A 17,724-nucleotide genomic window follows, 5' to 3' on the forward strand; every position below is an offset into this window, starting at 1 on the left:
CGAATACATTAATATGTAGCTCAGATACATTAAAAACTAGCTCGGATACATAATATATAGCTCAGATACATTAAATATTGGCTCAGATACATTAATATGCAGCTCGGATACATTAAAGAAATAATGAATTTTGGAGATTTTTAAAAATAATAGGGCATAATGGAAATAAGTGAAACAAAATGTGTGTATTTATGTAATTTGTCCTTTCAAAAATATCTTAAGTTGTTAGTACTACTTTTTTACATTATTTTAAAAATAATATATATTACTCTCTTTGTTCCAGTTTATGTGACATATATAGAATTTTAAAAATTAACCATTTTCTTATGTCTTTTAAATATATTAAATTGTTAATTATTGTAATTTATAGTACATTTTAAACGTAATTTTTAAATAATATATATTACTTCCCATGTCTCAATTTATGTGGCATTATTTTTTTTTTTTTTTAGAGTCAAGTGATTTTTTATATGTATTTTTTTAAAAAAAAATTGTTAATTATTGTGATTTATAATAATTTGTACATCAATTTCAAACAATATGTGTTTATCATCTAACCTATTTTATGTGGTATATATTTCGAGAGTCAATCAATTTTTTTTTATATAGCTTTTAAATATTTAAGTTGTTAGTTATTATGATTTATAGTATTATTTATATAATTTTCAAATATAATAACACTTTTTTTTAAAAAAAAAACACATAATTTTCCAATATACAATATTTTTTCACTCTAAACGCAAAATATTTTGTCTTTGATATATTATGCAGAAAAAACATAGTAACAAATAAATTAATTAGTATTTTAAAAGATGAATTTGCCATAAATAACAAAGTAAAAGAAGAAGTTATGAGGTAGAAATAGAGCTGTCAATATGGGGTAGGCCCGTTGGGTCAGCCTAGCCTAACTCGGGATTTGATAGGTCTGGGCTACAATTTTTGAAGCCAATTTAAGAAAAAAGCTTTTTTGCCCAACCTGAATAAGCCTTTCGATTAGTGGGGCTTGAGAAATATGGATAGGGCTGGCCCGTGGGCCAAATAAAATTAATTAAAAAATAAAAAATAAAATAGAGTATTAAAAATAACAAAAGTCTAAACTCAAAATCAGTTTAAAGTTTTAATATTACAATTAAAATACAAATTATGTTTATAAAATACATATTACGTAAAATAAAAATTCCCTAAAATTTCTAGGAATCAGTACATAGGCCGTAGCCTATGAAATATTATCATAGTTTTTTGTGTTTTATTATGATCATTGAAAAACAATTTGGCTTATATTTTTAGTTAGCTATTTATGCTTTTACTTGAAATCAAACTTAATAAATATTATAATAATAATTTTATTTGTGGTTTGATTAACAAGTAGTAACACTAACACCATGTAATATTATCTTGTCGATATTTATGATAATATTTTTAAATTATAATTTAAAAAATTATAAAAAAATATATTTTTACGTAAAGAGGGTTGGCCCGACAAGCCAGTAACCCACGTACTGGTGGGCTGAGCCGACTATTTTCTGGCCTACACAAAAAATGGGCTAGCCCGACCTGACCCATCAAATTTCAAAGCCTGTATGGGCCAGCCCGAATGGGGTGGGCCAGCCCATATTGACAACTTTGGGTAGAAATAAAGAGAAGGAATAAAATTGTTACTGATAAATAAAAGTGGGACCCATATGCATTAACAAAAAGAGAGAAAATTAATCTTTAAAACTTAATATTATTTTTCTAAATTTGAAGTTAATTAACTTAAATTTTCATGTAATCATTAATGAGAAACTCTTATATATAATATAATATGTTCAAAATTATTTTTTTTAAAAGTTTATAATCATAACATTAATAGACAACTCAAGAGTGAGGCTAGTAAAGTGATTTTTTTAAGTCCTAAAAGTTTTTAATGGTGAATTTAACTTCTATCCTAGTATATATGACAAACCTTTCTTTTTAGTCCGTTCTGAAGAGAATGACATATTTTCAATAAATATTTGAGACATTATCAACATTTTATCCATGTTGAATCTCATTTTCTATTTAAAAATATATTTATTTTAAGGGTGATTTGATCTTTTGGAACATTGCAAAGTCTTCACATATTTCTTAGTCTTTTTATCAAGTCAAACTATATCACATAAATTGAGACGGGAGAAGAATAATTTTATTCACTCTAGAATATATTGAAGATCTATATAAAAATTAAATAAAGAAAAATTATGTACTTTTTATTAGAAATATCTTAAAGCTTTGAATTAAATAACTGAAATTTCTATCTTAATAAATAAAGTTTTTGTAACAACATCCAAAATTATGTATGATAAACACATGACCAATATCTTATTAGTAAATGATAATTGTTGTTTTTATAATATTCTCTCCGTCCCATTTTAAGTAACACATTTTTTTTTAGTCTTTTATTAGCCAAAATTTTATTATTATTAAGGTTTTTTATTTATGGAATACCACAAGACAAATAGTCAAGTCTTTTAGTGTTAGGAACTAATGGGTTCATACTAGATAATGTTTCTAGTGGGTTTCAACTAAGTAGGCACATATTCTACAAAGAAGAGTTGACCCTAATTATTTTCATCTCTAACCTGTTTCTCATCTTCATCATATACCTCGACTTATTTGCTGAAAAGCAAGCTATTATCAGGTTGATGAGGAAAATCGTTAAGAGATGCGTTTATGGAGTTTTCGCTTTGTCATACTACGAACGCATGTCAGCATTGATAATACCCCTCATACCGCCAACTATGGGTGTTTACCTAATAGTAAGATCATAAAGTTAATTAATTTCATATTACTTTTGTTCATTCTGATATTAAATTATTGTATTTTGTCTTTGTTAGGTACTTTGCTATGATGATCCCCGTAGGTATTTTATCTTAATTATTATTTTTATTATTATTACGTGCTAATTCTAATTTTTTTGCAATGCAGGCCAACTAGCACGCTCACCTTGAATGAGTTGTTTATGTTATCTGTTATGTTTGAGTTATTAGGATGAATATTGTATTTGTTAAGTTGTTGTATTTCCTTCAATTATTCTGAAATTTAAATGAAGAGAAATGTTAGTGCCTTTAAAAATTTCTTGCTCAAATGTTGTCATTTATAAAGATAAACTTCATCCTTAGACTTAGGAGAAGTATCTGAATTGCAACAACATGTACATGAAGTCATCGATATCCCTCCTATTACAGAAGAATCGATCGATCGATCCATAACAATCCTTCATCCAATAATAGCTAAAGATCAATCCAACCATCCATTAGTCCTATGGTATGGATCAAATCCATCGTGTTTGTTATCGACCCCTAAGTGCTATTAATATTGTCTCGCTAAATGGAGCCTCGAGATGATTGTCACATTATATTCTTGCAGCAAAACTCCCCGTCCCAACGCCATAATTCTGATCTCCCCTGCCTTAATTCCCAAAACATCTACAGAAACAGAGGAGTGGTGATATTTTTTTTTCTATTATCTGATCTACATTATTGACAGTTGAGAATAGGCATATAAGTTATTCCAAAATTTAAACAAGTGTGTTTAATAAGAACGTTTTATCATGTGTTTGAGTGTTCAATTAAAATGTCTAAATAATATATTAAAGAAGTTATCAATTTATTCGGCCTAAATACAATCACAACCAAAGAAAACAAAGAAGATAAAATAGTGATCGATTACATGTGTCTTGGCATATACACAACACTAAATGAGGTCCATCTTGTACTAATCGATTAGTAAGTACTTTTTCATGCTTAACTAGATGTCTAAAGTTTGAGTCTTTCTGGGTACGAAGTCACCTTCTGTCCTCTTTTCGATTTTTTTGTGAGTTTGTTTACATATTGTTTGAGATTCAGTAGATTGTAGTAATCTACATTAGCATTCATACATCATATATTGTTTGTTTTTTATAGATTAATATTTAATAATTTCAAATTTTTCTTGTAGGGTTACTAATGCACAAGTGAATATGGATTCGAATTTGAATTGGTGAAAACAAAATCGAAAAAAAAAAGAACATATCAGAAGAAGAAGAAGAAAGAGAGAGTCAAGGTTGCAAAATTTTATTCACAACAAAATTGTATACATATTAATTTTTGTTTGTTAATTATTATTTTTTTACTCAGCATTTGTAAGAAATACATTTTTTTGTCATGAAATACAATATTTTTTGAAAGACAAATTTTAATTGTTACTAAGATTGTAAATTTGTATGTTTTGATGATTGTGATACAAATTTGTTGGAATTTTGAAAAAGAATATACGTTTTTGAAAAATATACAAAACCAATGTTGTATCCTTTCTGAATGAACACAGATTACATAAGTATATATGGAAACAAATATTTTATTTATAGTTTTGTTTGTGGATACAAATATCATTCTAAATAACTACAAATCCATTTGGCATACCTATTAGAATGAATACAAACTAATAAAGAAATATAAATGTCATTATACAAACTCAAACATGAAAACCATATTGAATACAAATACACATATCATCATATTGGAATGAATACAATCAATTACTTTTGAAATTATAACTGATGAGAATTTTAAGTGGTTTGTTCTTTTTAAAAAAAGATTTTCTCCCATGATTTTCTCCTTTCTGTTATTAAATAATTTTATTATTTCAACTCAAACAAATAAAAAATACATAAATCAGAAGAATAACAACTAAAATATTGACATTTTTAATAAATATTGAAAATGTTGATAGAGATCCCTAAAATATTGACATTTTGAAAATTTTCCCCAAAGAATTAGCATAGCATATGGGCTTGTATATGACTCATTAGTTCAACCCATGATTACAAATTAAATAGAAGGAGTAAATGGGGAACTTTCGCATATAGCCACTCAAAAATAGCTTAATTACGTTTCATAGCTATAGTTTGTTAATTACGATTCGTAGCTACATGTTATAGGGAGGAGAGTGGCGAGTGAGAGAGGGAGAGAGGTAAATTATATATGTTTATCAGTTAGATAATCGTATATATGTAACTGGTATACATATTATTTGTATATCTGGCGAGCGAGACAGAGAGAGGCAAGCGAGATGGAGAGAGGGAGGAGAGAGGCGAGCGAGAGAGGGCAATAATTTGTATATTTCGTATCTCGTTTTAATAATTCGCGGGTACATTTATATAATTTGCGTGTTTTGTATAATTGAGTAATATAAAGTCTGGAATTTATACAAATATGATAAAAATAGAACTATAACAAATTGATACATACATAAATATATGAACTTTAAACAATTATACAAATTATATCATACAAATTACATTATATAAATTATATTATACAAAATTCAAAAATTACACGTTTACAAACTTTAAAAAGTTATACATAAAAAGATTCAATGTATATGGTGATAAAACTGAAAACCCAAAGAAAATCATCGTCATATACAAATACAAACCATCGTATAGAAATACAAATCAAACGAAGAATTGTTAGTTGCGAATTATACAAATGTGACGAATTATACAAACGTGGCTAATTATACAAACTCGAAGTCAGAACATTATTAATGATTAATGTTAGTGGGGAGTGGTAATTATAGAAAACTATAGCTATGATGACTACTTAAGTAGTATGAGTTTGCTTAGCTACATAATTTTTCCGTAATTTAAATTTGATTTTTTTTCTCTCATTTATGTCTTTTGATATACTCTATCTAGTAAATATTAAGTGAATTATTTGGATATGAGATATTTCTTTAAAAAATATATTTAAAGACATGAATAAAATGTTAGTTTCTACTATTACTCTTATGATTATCCTCAAACTAACTATTAGACTAAAAAATGTGAAGTAGTTAAGAATCTCATAAATGAAGGTTAAATATATAAAAGTCTCAAAATTTCTCTAATTTTGAATAGTTCACTTATTTTGAACTATCGAAAAAATCTCAACAATTCACTTATCTCTTAATTAATATATATATACACTAGATAAACTACCGAAAGTCTCAGAAGATCTAATAAATTATTAAATATTGAGAAAATAAATCTGCAATTCTAAAACTTTCAACAACAATTGAAACAAATTTAAAGCAAAACATGACAAAATACTCACATGCAAGAACATTAAATCTACTTGGAATTTCAAGTGGCAAAAGAAGAATGGAGCCTGACACAAGCATTGTTGGTTGGACCTCTACCATTATAAAAATTTTCCCTCTCCATTATTTCTTCTCTCAATTTTCCCAAGTACACATTTGGATGAAAGCCACGTGTCATAATAAAAAATTAAAGGTGGAGATTTAAAATAAAAAATAAATCTCCACCTTTAGTTTTTAATTATGACACATGGCATCCATCCAAGTGTGTACTTGGGAAAATGGAGAGAATATGTAATGGAGAAAAAAGCAGAAATAATTTCTCGCTCTCTCTCTCTATCATCTATAGTTTCTCTCTTTCTCTCTTTATATATATATATAATAATAATAATAATAATAATAATTACCATTCTACCTCTCCACTAAATCAAAATAAAATTAATTAATTTATTAAATACTAATATTTTAATTGCATAGTGGTGGAATATGAGGTCCAACAACTATACTTTAATTTTTTTACTTTTAGACTTCCTTAGATTAATTCCTAATTAACTATCTAATTTAATAATTTTTATCATCTATAATCTCTCTCTCTCTCTCTCTCTCTCTCTCTCATATATAGAGATTATAGATGATAAAAATTATTAAATTAGATAGTTAATTAGGAATAATAATAATAATAATTACCATTCTACATATTTTAATTACATAGTGGTGGAAAATGAAGTCCAACAACTACACTTTAACTTTCTTTAGATTAATTCCTAATTAACTATCTAATTTAATAATATTTATCATCTATAATCTCTCTCTCTCTCTCTCTCTCTCTCTCTCTCTCTCTCTCTATATATATATATATATATATATATATATATATAATAATGATAATAATTATCATTCTACATATTTTAATTACATAGTGGTGGAAAATGAAGTCCAACACTTTAACTTTCCTTAGATTAATTCCTAATTAACTATCTAATTTAATTCCTAATTAATTTAATAATATATATATATATATATAATAATGATAATAATTATCATTCTACATATTTTAATTACATAGTGGTGGAAAATGAAGTCCAACACTTTAACTTTCCTTAGATTAATTCCTAATTAACTATCTAATTTAATAATATTTATCATCTATAACTTTTCTCTCTCTCTTTATATATAATAATAATAATTACCATTCTACATATTTTAATTACATAGTGGTGGAAAATGAAATCCAACAACTACACTTTAACTTTTTACTTTTAGACTTCCTTAGATTAATTCCTAATTAACTATCTAATTTAATAATATTTATCATCTATAATTTCTCTCTCTCTCTTTCTATCATCTATAATTTCTCGCTCTCTCTCTCTATCATCTATAGTTTCTCTCTTTCTCTCTCTTTATATATATATATAATAATAATAATAATAATAATAATTACCATTCTATCCCTCCACTAAATCAAATTAAAATTAATTAATTTATTAAATACTAATATTTTAATTACATAGTGGTGGAATATAAGGCCAACAACTACACTTTAATTTTTTACTTTTAGACTTTCTTAGATTAATTCTTAATTAAATATATAATTTTATAATATTTATCATCTATAATCTCTCTCTATATATAATAATAATTACCATTCTACCCCTCCACTAAATCAAAATAAAATTAATTAATTTATTAAATATTAATATTTTAATTACATAGTGATAGATGTATTTGAATTATTGTATGTGTCAGGTCTAGAGTTGAATAATTATAGGATGTTGAATTACAGTAATAATATGCATTTTTCACAAAAGTATTCTCCCCATCAACCTTACAAGTCGAAGAAAAGAAAAGCATTCGATCTAAAACTGAAACATGATTGTCCTTTGTGGTAGAAAGGGAAAGATAAGAGTACATTTGTTGAGACAACGGTACATACCTCGTTTGAAATATTGAATGAAACAACACCAAATCAACAAGAAATCCAATGAAATGCTCCATTTACAAATGACAATGGATCCCTAAAACCAAACCTTTTCTTCATATCAACATTATTTCTCCACGAAGCGCTTTTTCACATTGTGTTTGTGAATCGTAAGTATCTTATAGTCGTAAATAGTTGGGCCGTATCCCAATCCAAAAGTAGAATTCCTTATTCCAAATATGGGAAAGGGAAGTTGTATTGATTCTCTTGTTAAGGGATTCCACAAAAAGAGAAACTCACGATTAGTAACAACTCGGATTAGAACCAACCCATCATGCACAAGAACCACATAGTATATCCATAGATGGATAGCGCGGAGTGATGAGAGATAATCAATTCTTTGTGTGTGTGTGTGTGGGGGGGGATATTTCTCATCTTCTTCTAGCAATTTGAGTCTGCCTGCTAACCAAAAAGAGAGGATGCAGAAGAAAAATATGTTTTTTGTTTTGTGTTGTGTTGTACTTTATATCATTTTATTTATCAAAGAGTTGTGTTTTGAAGGAAGAAAGATATATTTTAAAACAGGGAATTGGTGAAGTGCTTTTAATGCTTGATGATGATATGGAAAAGCTTGAGGTTTGTGGCCTGATTTCATTCACATCTTTGTCAGTGGAAAGAAATTGTGGCTATTTTTAATTATAATTATTTTCCAGAAGGCTCTAGCAACAGTTTAATATCTTCTACTTGATTGAAAATTGCAGTGTGGATTCAAGACTACAGTGGGTGGCTTAACCCACTTTCTTGAAAAATAACATAGTATATATATAATATATTTAATCAGTTTTTAATTTTTTATATGTATATATTAACACTAACACAAGTGAGACCCTTGACCGAATGGTAAAGAGGGTTCAATTTTCATTGCTCCTGTATATTTATAACAAGGTAAACAATTTTGTTTTACTGCATGAAGCTTTAATGCATTCGTCTGAAATTCTGGGTAATATGCGTGTAATCACATATCTTCAATACTTTTTCGTCTTTATCTCTACTCTTACAATTAGCCAAACAAATAAATATAATGAACATACATATATACCAGAGCTTTTGAATGTTACATCGTTTCCAAAATTGATCATTATTTTTAACATGGTGTGGTATCCACCAGGCACCATTAGAATGATATAAAACAGAGAGTTTGTTATCCATTATTCTCAACTTCACTCCACATTTTCTCTTCTTCTCTATTTTCTTAAGGAGTGATGGATCGAGCAAACCCACTGTTGGGTGTTTTGTTTTGTCTATTATATGGGTTAGTTTATCAAGTAACACTTTACTTGTTTCCTTTACCCTTCCATTTCTTAGAATTTTTTAAGATTCAGTATGTTCAAAAAGTCATGACATATATTTTATTGTTGATTCCTCCTTGTTTGATGTTAGCGTGTAGCATCAGGTATAAAAACAAACTATCGAATCATGTCATCCACTTTTTGATATCGGGAAAAAATGATATCACATTTGATTGCATTTCTAGTTGGTTTCAAGTGGGTCGACACCTATTTTACAAAGAAGATTTAGCCCTAGTTGTTTTCATATCAAACGTATTCTTCATCTCCATCATCTTTCTAGACCAATTTGTTCAAAGGGAAGATATCGACAGAACCATTAATGCTCAAAAGAAAGATACCGAAAAAGCCATTGCTGAAAGGAAAGATATCGACAATGCCAATGCTCAATGGAAAGATACCATCAAAGCCATCATGTTGGTGAAGAAAATTGTCAAGAGATGCATCTACGGTTTTTTTCTTATACTATACCTCGGACGGATGTTGAAAACGGACTATCTCCCTTTTCCTTTGCCCGGATGTATAATCCCTCTCATCCCGGCCATTATGGGTGGTTGCCTTATAGTAAGACTCATCATTAGTTTTTATAAACATATTTTATGTTAATTCTGATACTAAAGGATTATTTATGTCTTGTTAGGTATTTTGCTATAATGATGAAGATCTTGCCCCTATGATTCCGGTAAGTTATTTATTAAATTATTTATCTTAATTATTATATGCTAATTCTAATTTCTTATTTGCAGGTCGACCTGTCTCAGGTCGACCAGCGACGGGACGAACCGGTCAACGAGATACGGGACGAACCGGTCAACGAGATATGGGCCGACGAGATACGGGTCAACCAGAGTCAGGTCAATCTGAGACGGGTCAACCAGATACGGGACGAACCGGTCAACGAGATACGGGCCGACGAGATACCGGTCGACTACGAGAAACGACCACACGAAGAATAGGGAAGATCAAAGAAACAAATGAGAAAAATTGACAAGGTCGGAGGATAGTCCCTTTTTACTAATACTGCAAGGCATTAGCCATAGTTTATGTTAAGTTGTTGAATACTACAAGGCATTAGCCATAGTTTATGTTAAGTTGTTGAATACTACAAGGCATTAGCCATAGTTTATGTTAAGTTGTTGAATACTACAAGGCATTAGTCATGTTTACATCTCAATACATTGAATTATGCACTCTAATCATGTTTCATTAATTTTGAGTAATATACACAATACTCTAACTTAGTTTGTTAGTCTCCACAATATCATCACGAAACAACTATGAGAAGCTTTACGTAACCTTCAAACTGCAAATAAACAATAATCAACTTCAAGTTATAAAACGACAATAACATATCCAGTATAATCTCATTAGTGGAGTATGGAGAAAGTAGAGTTAACTTATACCTTACCCCTATCTTGAAAGGTAGAGAGATTGTTTTTAATAAACCTCAGATAAGGACTTAGCGGTGCTATAATGTCAAAAAATAAATAAATTAGAATACACATTTTTATTTTTAAAAAAAGCACTTTTATAAACTCAGAAAAGGATCTACTATAAGGTCAATTAATTTTCTAGAATACAAAGTTCATAATGTTTAATTTCAAAAAATAAATAAACCAATGCTAGTGAATCCTCATAAAGCACAATTATGTGATACAATTTCAAAGGAGATAGTATATAATCATAAAACTACTCAATTCGTTCTAAAATAAAATGTATCTTAGTAATAAATTACGTATTTCTACATAAAAAAAAATTACGTATTAAGAAAATAATAAATATAATGTGTAGTTTACTAAATTGTTTTATTTTAATAAATGTCTCTTGAAAATTGAGCACAATAAAAAAGAAGGATCACGTCTTAAACCTTTGATATTAATACTTTCTCCGTCCTATATTAGTTGATCATCTTACTAAAAATAGTTGTCCACCTTACTAAATCGAGAAAACATTAATTAATTTTTTTCTGTGTTACCCTTACAATGATAATTCTTTTTAAAAGTGTTCCCATTTATTTATAAAATTCTGAAGAAGCTTTTTAAGGGGTGAATTAATAAAATTATTACAACTATACCATTTTATTAAACTTTGAACGAATTATATCAATGTAGAATCTTTTATGTTTTCCTTGTAATCCTCGTGTTTTTTTTCCTCTGTAGATTCCCTATGAAGTTGTTTATTTGACAGTGAAGACAAAATTAGTTCAATTGAGTCAATATAAAAATCATATTTTGAAAATGGGTCCGTATTTTTCTATCATTTTCTTCTTTTATTTGTTATAATATATACTCTTATATTAAATAATTCAACTAATATCTTTTCTTGTCAAATTTATATTGCCAACAATTACTAAATATCTTTATCATAATTAACTCTTTACTTTTATTTTTTATTTTTATAGATGTACACCATGAAATTGATGGTGATTTACTATACCTCCAATATATATATACATATGCATTCCGATTATATTTTTTATAACTTTTGCAAAATACTAATTCATTCTGTACCATTTTAAATAATTTTTTATTAATCAGCATGGAATGTGCCCAAAGACTATTATCTCATATATTATTATTATTATTACTAAAAGTGGGAACAAAGAAAGTTGAAAGTTGAATTACGGTTTTATCCCTTCTATAAATTAAAATGTTATAAAACAATTAAATATCAAATTGTATAAGTTTAATTAAAATGTTAATGGCTTTTAGATTTCCTTAGATTAATTCCTAATTAACTATCTAATTTAATAACATTTATCATCTATAATCTCTTTCTCTCTCTCTCTCTCTCTCTATATATATATATATATAGTGGTGTACATATTTTAATTACATAGTGGTGGAATATGAAGTCCAACAACTACACTTTAACTTTTTGCTTTTAGACTTCCTTAGATTAATTCCTAATTAACTATCTAATTTAATACAATAATATTTATCATCTATAATCTCTCTCTCTCTCTAATATATATATATATATATATATATGTATATGTATGTATTATATCATATTATATATTTATATAAAAGTGGGAACAAAAAAAGTTGAAAGTTGAATTACGGTTTTACCCTTCTATAAATTAAAAATGTTACTATAAAACAATTAAATATAAAATTGTATAAGTTTAATTAATTTCATATTACTTTTGTTCATTCTGATATTAAATGATTATATTATGTCTTTGTTAGGTATTTCGCTATAATGATCCCCACATATTGATATGCTTTCGGTATGTATTTTATCTTAATTATTATTATTATTATTATGTGCTAATTCTAAGTTTTTTGCATGCATGTCAACTGGGACGCACACCTAGTATAAGTTGTTTATGTTATCTGTTATGTTTATGATATTAGGAGGAGTATTGTATTTGTTAAGTTGTTGTAGTTCCGTTCATGTTATTAGCATGAGTATTGTATATTTTAAGTTGTTGTGGTTCCGTTTATGTTATTCAATTTGCATTCCTTGAACCTTTTCTTTCATTAGTCAATGCAACTCTTCCTATTCTCCAAAATATTAATTAATTAGTCTACATTTGATTATTCAATCTAACTCTTCCTATTCTCAAAACTATTTATTTCCCGTAATTAATTGGTCTACATTTGATTATTCAATGCAACTCTTCATATTCTCCATACTGTTTAGCAATGAATAACACACACTTAAATTTGATTAATGGGTAAGGGATACGTTAGAGTGGTCCTACATATATATAATTTTTCATATTCTTCAAGAAGGATTCGATCAAGATTTGAAGTCGAAAAAAAGGAAGAGTGTTATAACCAGCTTCATATTATTGAGTAAAATTTATACAAAAACTTCAATTATTTTGTCTGAAATTTAATTTTGACAAAACAACGAATAGACTTACGAAAATTCATGAATTTCAATTATACTTTAAATAAGAATCCTCAAATTGGTTATTTGTGCAATATTAGTGCAAATATGCACACATAAAGTTCTAGGCCCCATCAAGATTCCTGGCCCTGGTGATAAGTCCATTACATATGAGGCCCATTTTGATGAAATTGACATGCGTGGGACTCATTATTGATAAGACAAACTTTATTAAAGGCCCACTTTCTTACCCCACTAACAAGAGTGTGAATCTCTCTATGTAATTGAAAGATCCTAGACATTAACAATATCAAAACGTTCCCTTAGATCAAGCCATACGTTCCTTGCATCTGATGCATATACAACAGAGCTAATCAACCTAGGCCTGACATCATTCATTATCCAACTTAGCACTACTGCGTTACATTTCTCCCATTGATCATGTAACTCAGTTTCAAATTTAGATTTAGGAAACCTACCATCTACGAATCCTAATTTGCTTCAACCTACCAGTCCAATTCTAAATGATCTAATCCATAGAGCATAGTTCTCAGAACTTGTTAACTGTTAACTGTAGTGAGATTAATGAACTACCTGGAGTATCAGTATGTTGAAGATAGAGTGGGTGATTGTGATCAATCACTGGAAACTAGGTTTTGCCAGTAGTACCATTACCAGCTCCACCATTATCAACTCTGTCACTTTCACTTGAACCACCAATTGCCATTACAATGACTTTGGATGCTTTTTTCGAAATCACCTTTGACTGCTGGTAAATCTGAGCATCAGAAGTCGATTTTATGCCTTTAAACTAGCTACGATCGCAGCTCTGATACCATGATAACTCTGTAAATGGAGTTTAAGCTATACAGATTTACAGAAGAGAAGAGGGAGAATTGAAGAAGATGAAGAGAATATTATTCAAAGATAGTTCTGTTACATTGAATCTAGACAATCTAAAAGATCACACCATTCTAACTATCTATATATGCATGTACTACTCAACTAACTCTTAGTAACCAACTAATGCCACATCAGCTTTCTTCTAACTAACTAATAGATCACTTCACACCATATAGCTTGTTAGCTCTTTTCACTAATCAACAAATTAATTTTTACTATCTGGCAATTGATTAAAGATTTACTTCTGCGAAAGCATTGTAAAAACATGAAATGCTTCTTCACTCACGTGGTGAACTATTTTTAATGTTTGATGCTGAATTAAGTTAATTTTAATCAATCAGCTGAAAAAAATGGAATGCTTCACGAACTTTTTCAACTTATCTCTACTCATACATACAATATAATAATTAATTATAAATGTGCATGGGAGTATATAGTGTTTTACAAGAAAGATCATCTGACAGTTACATGGTGTGAGATCCATTACCATGCATCACACCAATATAGTGTGAGCATTTGAGCATCACACCATTAGGGTAATATTTGAGGGTAGCACATTATTAGAGTAATATAGTGTGAGCATTTGAGGGTATCACACCACTAGGGGAATATAGTGTGAGCATTTGAGGTGGGATCCATAGGCAATGCCACTTGAGTTGGTTTCTTTCTCTTATATAAGGCATTCAAATTCATTTTTCTCTCCACAGTCCGTCCACACTACTCTATTTCTTCTCTTCTTCTCTATTTTCTTTCTTTCTCTCGAAAAAAGGATGAATCGAGTTATGCCTACATTGACTGTCTTGTTTTTTCTGCTCTATGTTTTTGTTTATCAACTAAAACAATTTTTGCTTCCTCAATCAGCCTTCCATTTTATGGAAGTTTTGCTGCCACAGGAGACTCAACAGGTAGCAATACCAATCTTACTAATAATACCTCATTTTGTGATGCTAGTCTATAGCAAAAAAAAGAGAGTAATTGTCTTGAATGTCATTTATTTTTTGGTGTTAGGAACTAATGGGTTCACACTAGATATTATTTCTAGTGGGATTCAACTAGGTAGACACATATTCTATGAAGAAGAGTTAAGCTTTATTTTTAATCTTCATCATATATCTCGATCTATTTGATGAAATGGACCTACAAACAGATTGATGAGGAAAATCATGAAGAGATGTGTGTATGTCGTTTTTGTTTTGTCATACTACGAACGCATGCCAACATTGATAATACCACTCATACCGGCAATTATGGGTGCTTATTTAATAGTAAGACTCTAGAGTTAATTAATTTCATATTACTTTTGTTCATTATGATATTAAATGATTATATTATGTCTTTGTTAGGTATTTCGCTATAATGATCCCCACATATTGATATGCTTTCGGTATGTATTTTATCTTAATTATTATTATTATTATTATGTGCTAATTCTAAGTTTTTTGCATGCATGTCAACTGGGATGCACACCTAGTATAAGTTGTTTATGTTATCTGTTATGTTTATGATATTAGGAGGAGTATTGTATTTGTTAAGTTGTTGTAGTTCCGTTCATGTTATTAGCATGAGTATTGTATATTTTAAGTTGTTGTGGTTCCATTTATGTTATTCAATTTGCATTCCTTGAACCTTTTCTTTCATTAGTCAATGCAACTCTTCCTATTCTCCAAAATATTAATTAATTAGTCTACATTTGATTATTCAATCTAACTCTTCCTATTCTCAAAACTATTTATTTCCCGTAATTAATTGGTCTACATTTGATTATTCAATGCAACTCTTCATATTCTCCAAACTGTTTAGCAATGAATAACACACACTTAAATTTGATTAATGGGTAAGGGATACGTTAGAGTGGTCCTACATATATATAATTTTTTCATATTCTTCAAGAAGGATTCGATCAAGATTTTAAGTAAAAAAAATGGAAGAATGTTATAACCAACTTCATATAATTGAGTAAAATTTATATAAAAACTTCAATTATTTTGTCTGAAATTTAATTTTGACAAAACAACGAATAGACTTACGAAAATTCGTAAATTTCGATTATACTTTAAATAAGAATCCTCAAATTGGTTATTTGTGCACTATTAGTGCAAATATGCACACATAAAGTTCTAGGCCCATCAAGATTCATGGCCTTGGTGATAAGCCCATTACATGTGAGGCCCATATCAATGATAAGACAAAACTAAAGGCCCATTTTGATGAAATTGACACACGTGGGACTCATTATTGATAAGACTAACTTTATTAAAGGCCCACTTTCTTACCCCACTAACAAGAGTGTGAATCTCTCTATGTAATTGAAAGATCCTAGACATTAACAATATCAAAACGTTCCCTTAGATCAAGCCATACTTTCCTTACATTTGTTGCATATACAACAGAGCTAATCAACCTAGGCCTGACATCATTCATTTTCCAACTTAGCACTATTGCGTTACATTTCTCTCATTGATCATGTAACTCAGTTTCAAATTTAGATTTAGGAAACCTATCATCTACGAATCCTAATTTGCTTCGAGCTATCAGTCCAATTCTAAAGGATCTACTCCATAGAGCATAGTTCTCAGAACCTGTAGTGAGATTAAGGAACTACCTGGAGTATCAGTATGTTGAAGATAAAGTGGGTGATTGTGATCAATCACTGGAAACGAGGTTGTGCCAGTAGTACCATTACCAGCTCCACTATTATCAGCTCTGTTACTTTCACTTGAACCACCTATTGCCATTACAATGACTTTGGATGCTTTTTTCGAAATCACCTTTGACTGCTGGTGAATCTGAGTATCAGGAGTCGATTTTATGCCTTAAAACTAGCTACGATCGCAGCTCTGATATCATGATAACTCCATAGATTGAGTTTAAGCTATACAGATTTACAGAAGAGAAGAGGGAGAATTGAAGCAGAAAAAGAGAATATTATTCCGAGATAGTTTTGTTACATTGAATCTAGACAGTCTAAAAGATCACACCATTCTAACCATCTATATATACATGTACTACTCAAGTAACTCTTAGTAACTAACTAATGCCACATCAGCTTTCTTCTAACTAACTAATAGATCATTTCACACCATATAGCTTGTTAGCTCCTTTCTCTAATCAATAAATTCATTTTTACTATCTGGCAATTGATTAAAGCCATTTGCTTCTGCGAAAGCATTGTAAAAACATGGAATGCTTCTTCACTCACGTGGTGAACTGTTTTTTAATGCTTGATGTTGAATTAAGTTAATTTTAATCAATCAGCTGTAATAAATGGAATGCTTCACACACGTTTTCAACTTATTTCTACTCATACATACAATATAATAATTAATTATAGTGTTTTACAAAAAAGAGCATCTGACGGTTACATGGTGTGAGATCCTACCATGCATCACACCAATATAGTGTGAGGATTTGAGCATCACATTATTAGGGTAATATTTGAGTGTATCACACCATTAGAGTAATATAGTGTGAGCATTTGAGGGTATCACACCACTAGGGGAATATAGTGTGAGCATTTGAGGTGGGATCCACTAGGCAATGCCACTTGAGTCGGTTTCTTTCTCTTATATAAGACACTCAAATTCATTCTTCTCTCCACAGTCCGTCCACACTACTCCCTTTCTTCTCTTCTTCTCTATT

The 17,724-nt window shown here is 29.1% G+C and overlaps 2 protein-coding genes across 2 annotated transcripts in view; both read left to right on the forward strand.

Moving 5' to 3' along the window:
* Positions 1-17,724, forward strand: part of LOC125819642 (UDP-glucuronic acid decarboxylase 6-like) — a 131,488-nt gene that overhangs the window by 20,356 nt on the left and 93,408 nt on the right. The gene's annotated exons all lie outside the window — the stretch shown is intronic.
* Positions 9,259-10,298, forward strand: LOC125819421 (uncharacterized). Its single transcript, XM_049498851.1, has 4 exons — positions 9,259-9,659; positions 9,747-9,906; positions 9,983-10,024; positions 10,089-10,298. Exons 1-4 carry the CDS (start codon positions 9,259-9,261, stop codon positions 10,296-10,298), a joined length of 813 nt encoding a protein of 270 aa, XP_049354808.1.

This window comes from Solanum verrucosum, unplaced genomic scaffold, assembly GCF_900185275.1.
Source record: "Solanum verrucosum unplaced genomic scaffold, falcon-dt-bn FXZP01000255.1, whole genome shotgun sequence".
Lineage (NCBI taxonomy): Eukaryota > Viridiplantae > Streptophyta > Magnoliopsida > Solanales > Solanaceae > Solanum > Solanum verrucosum.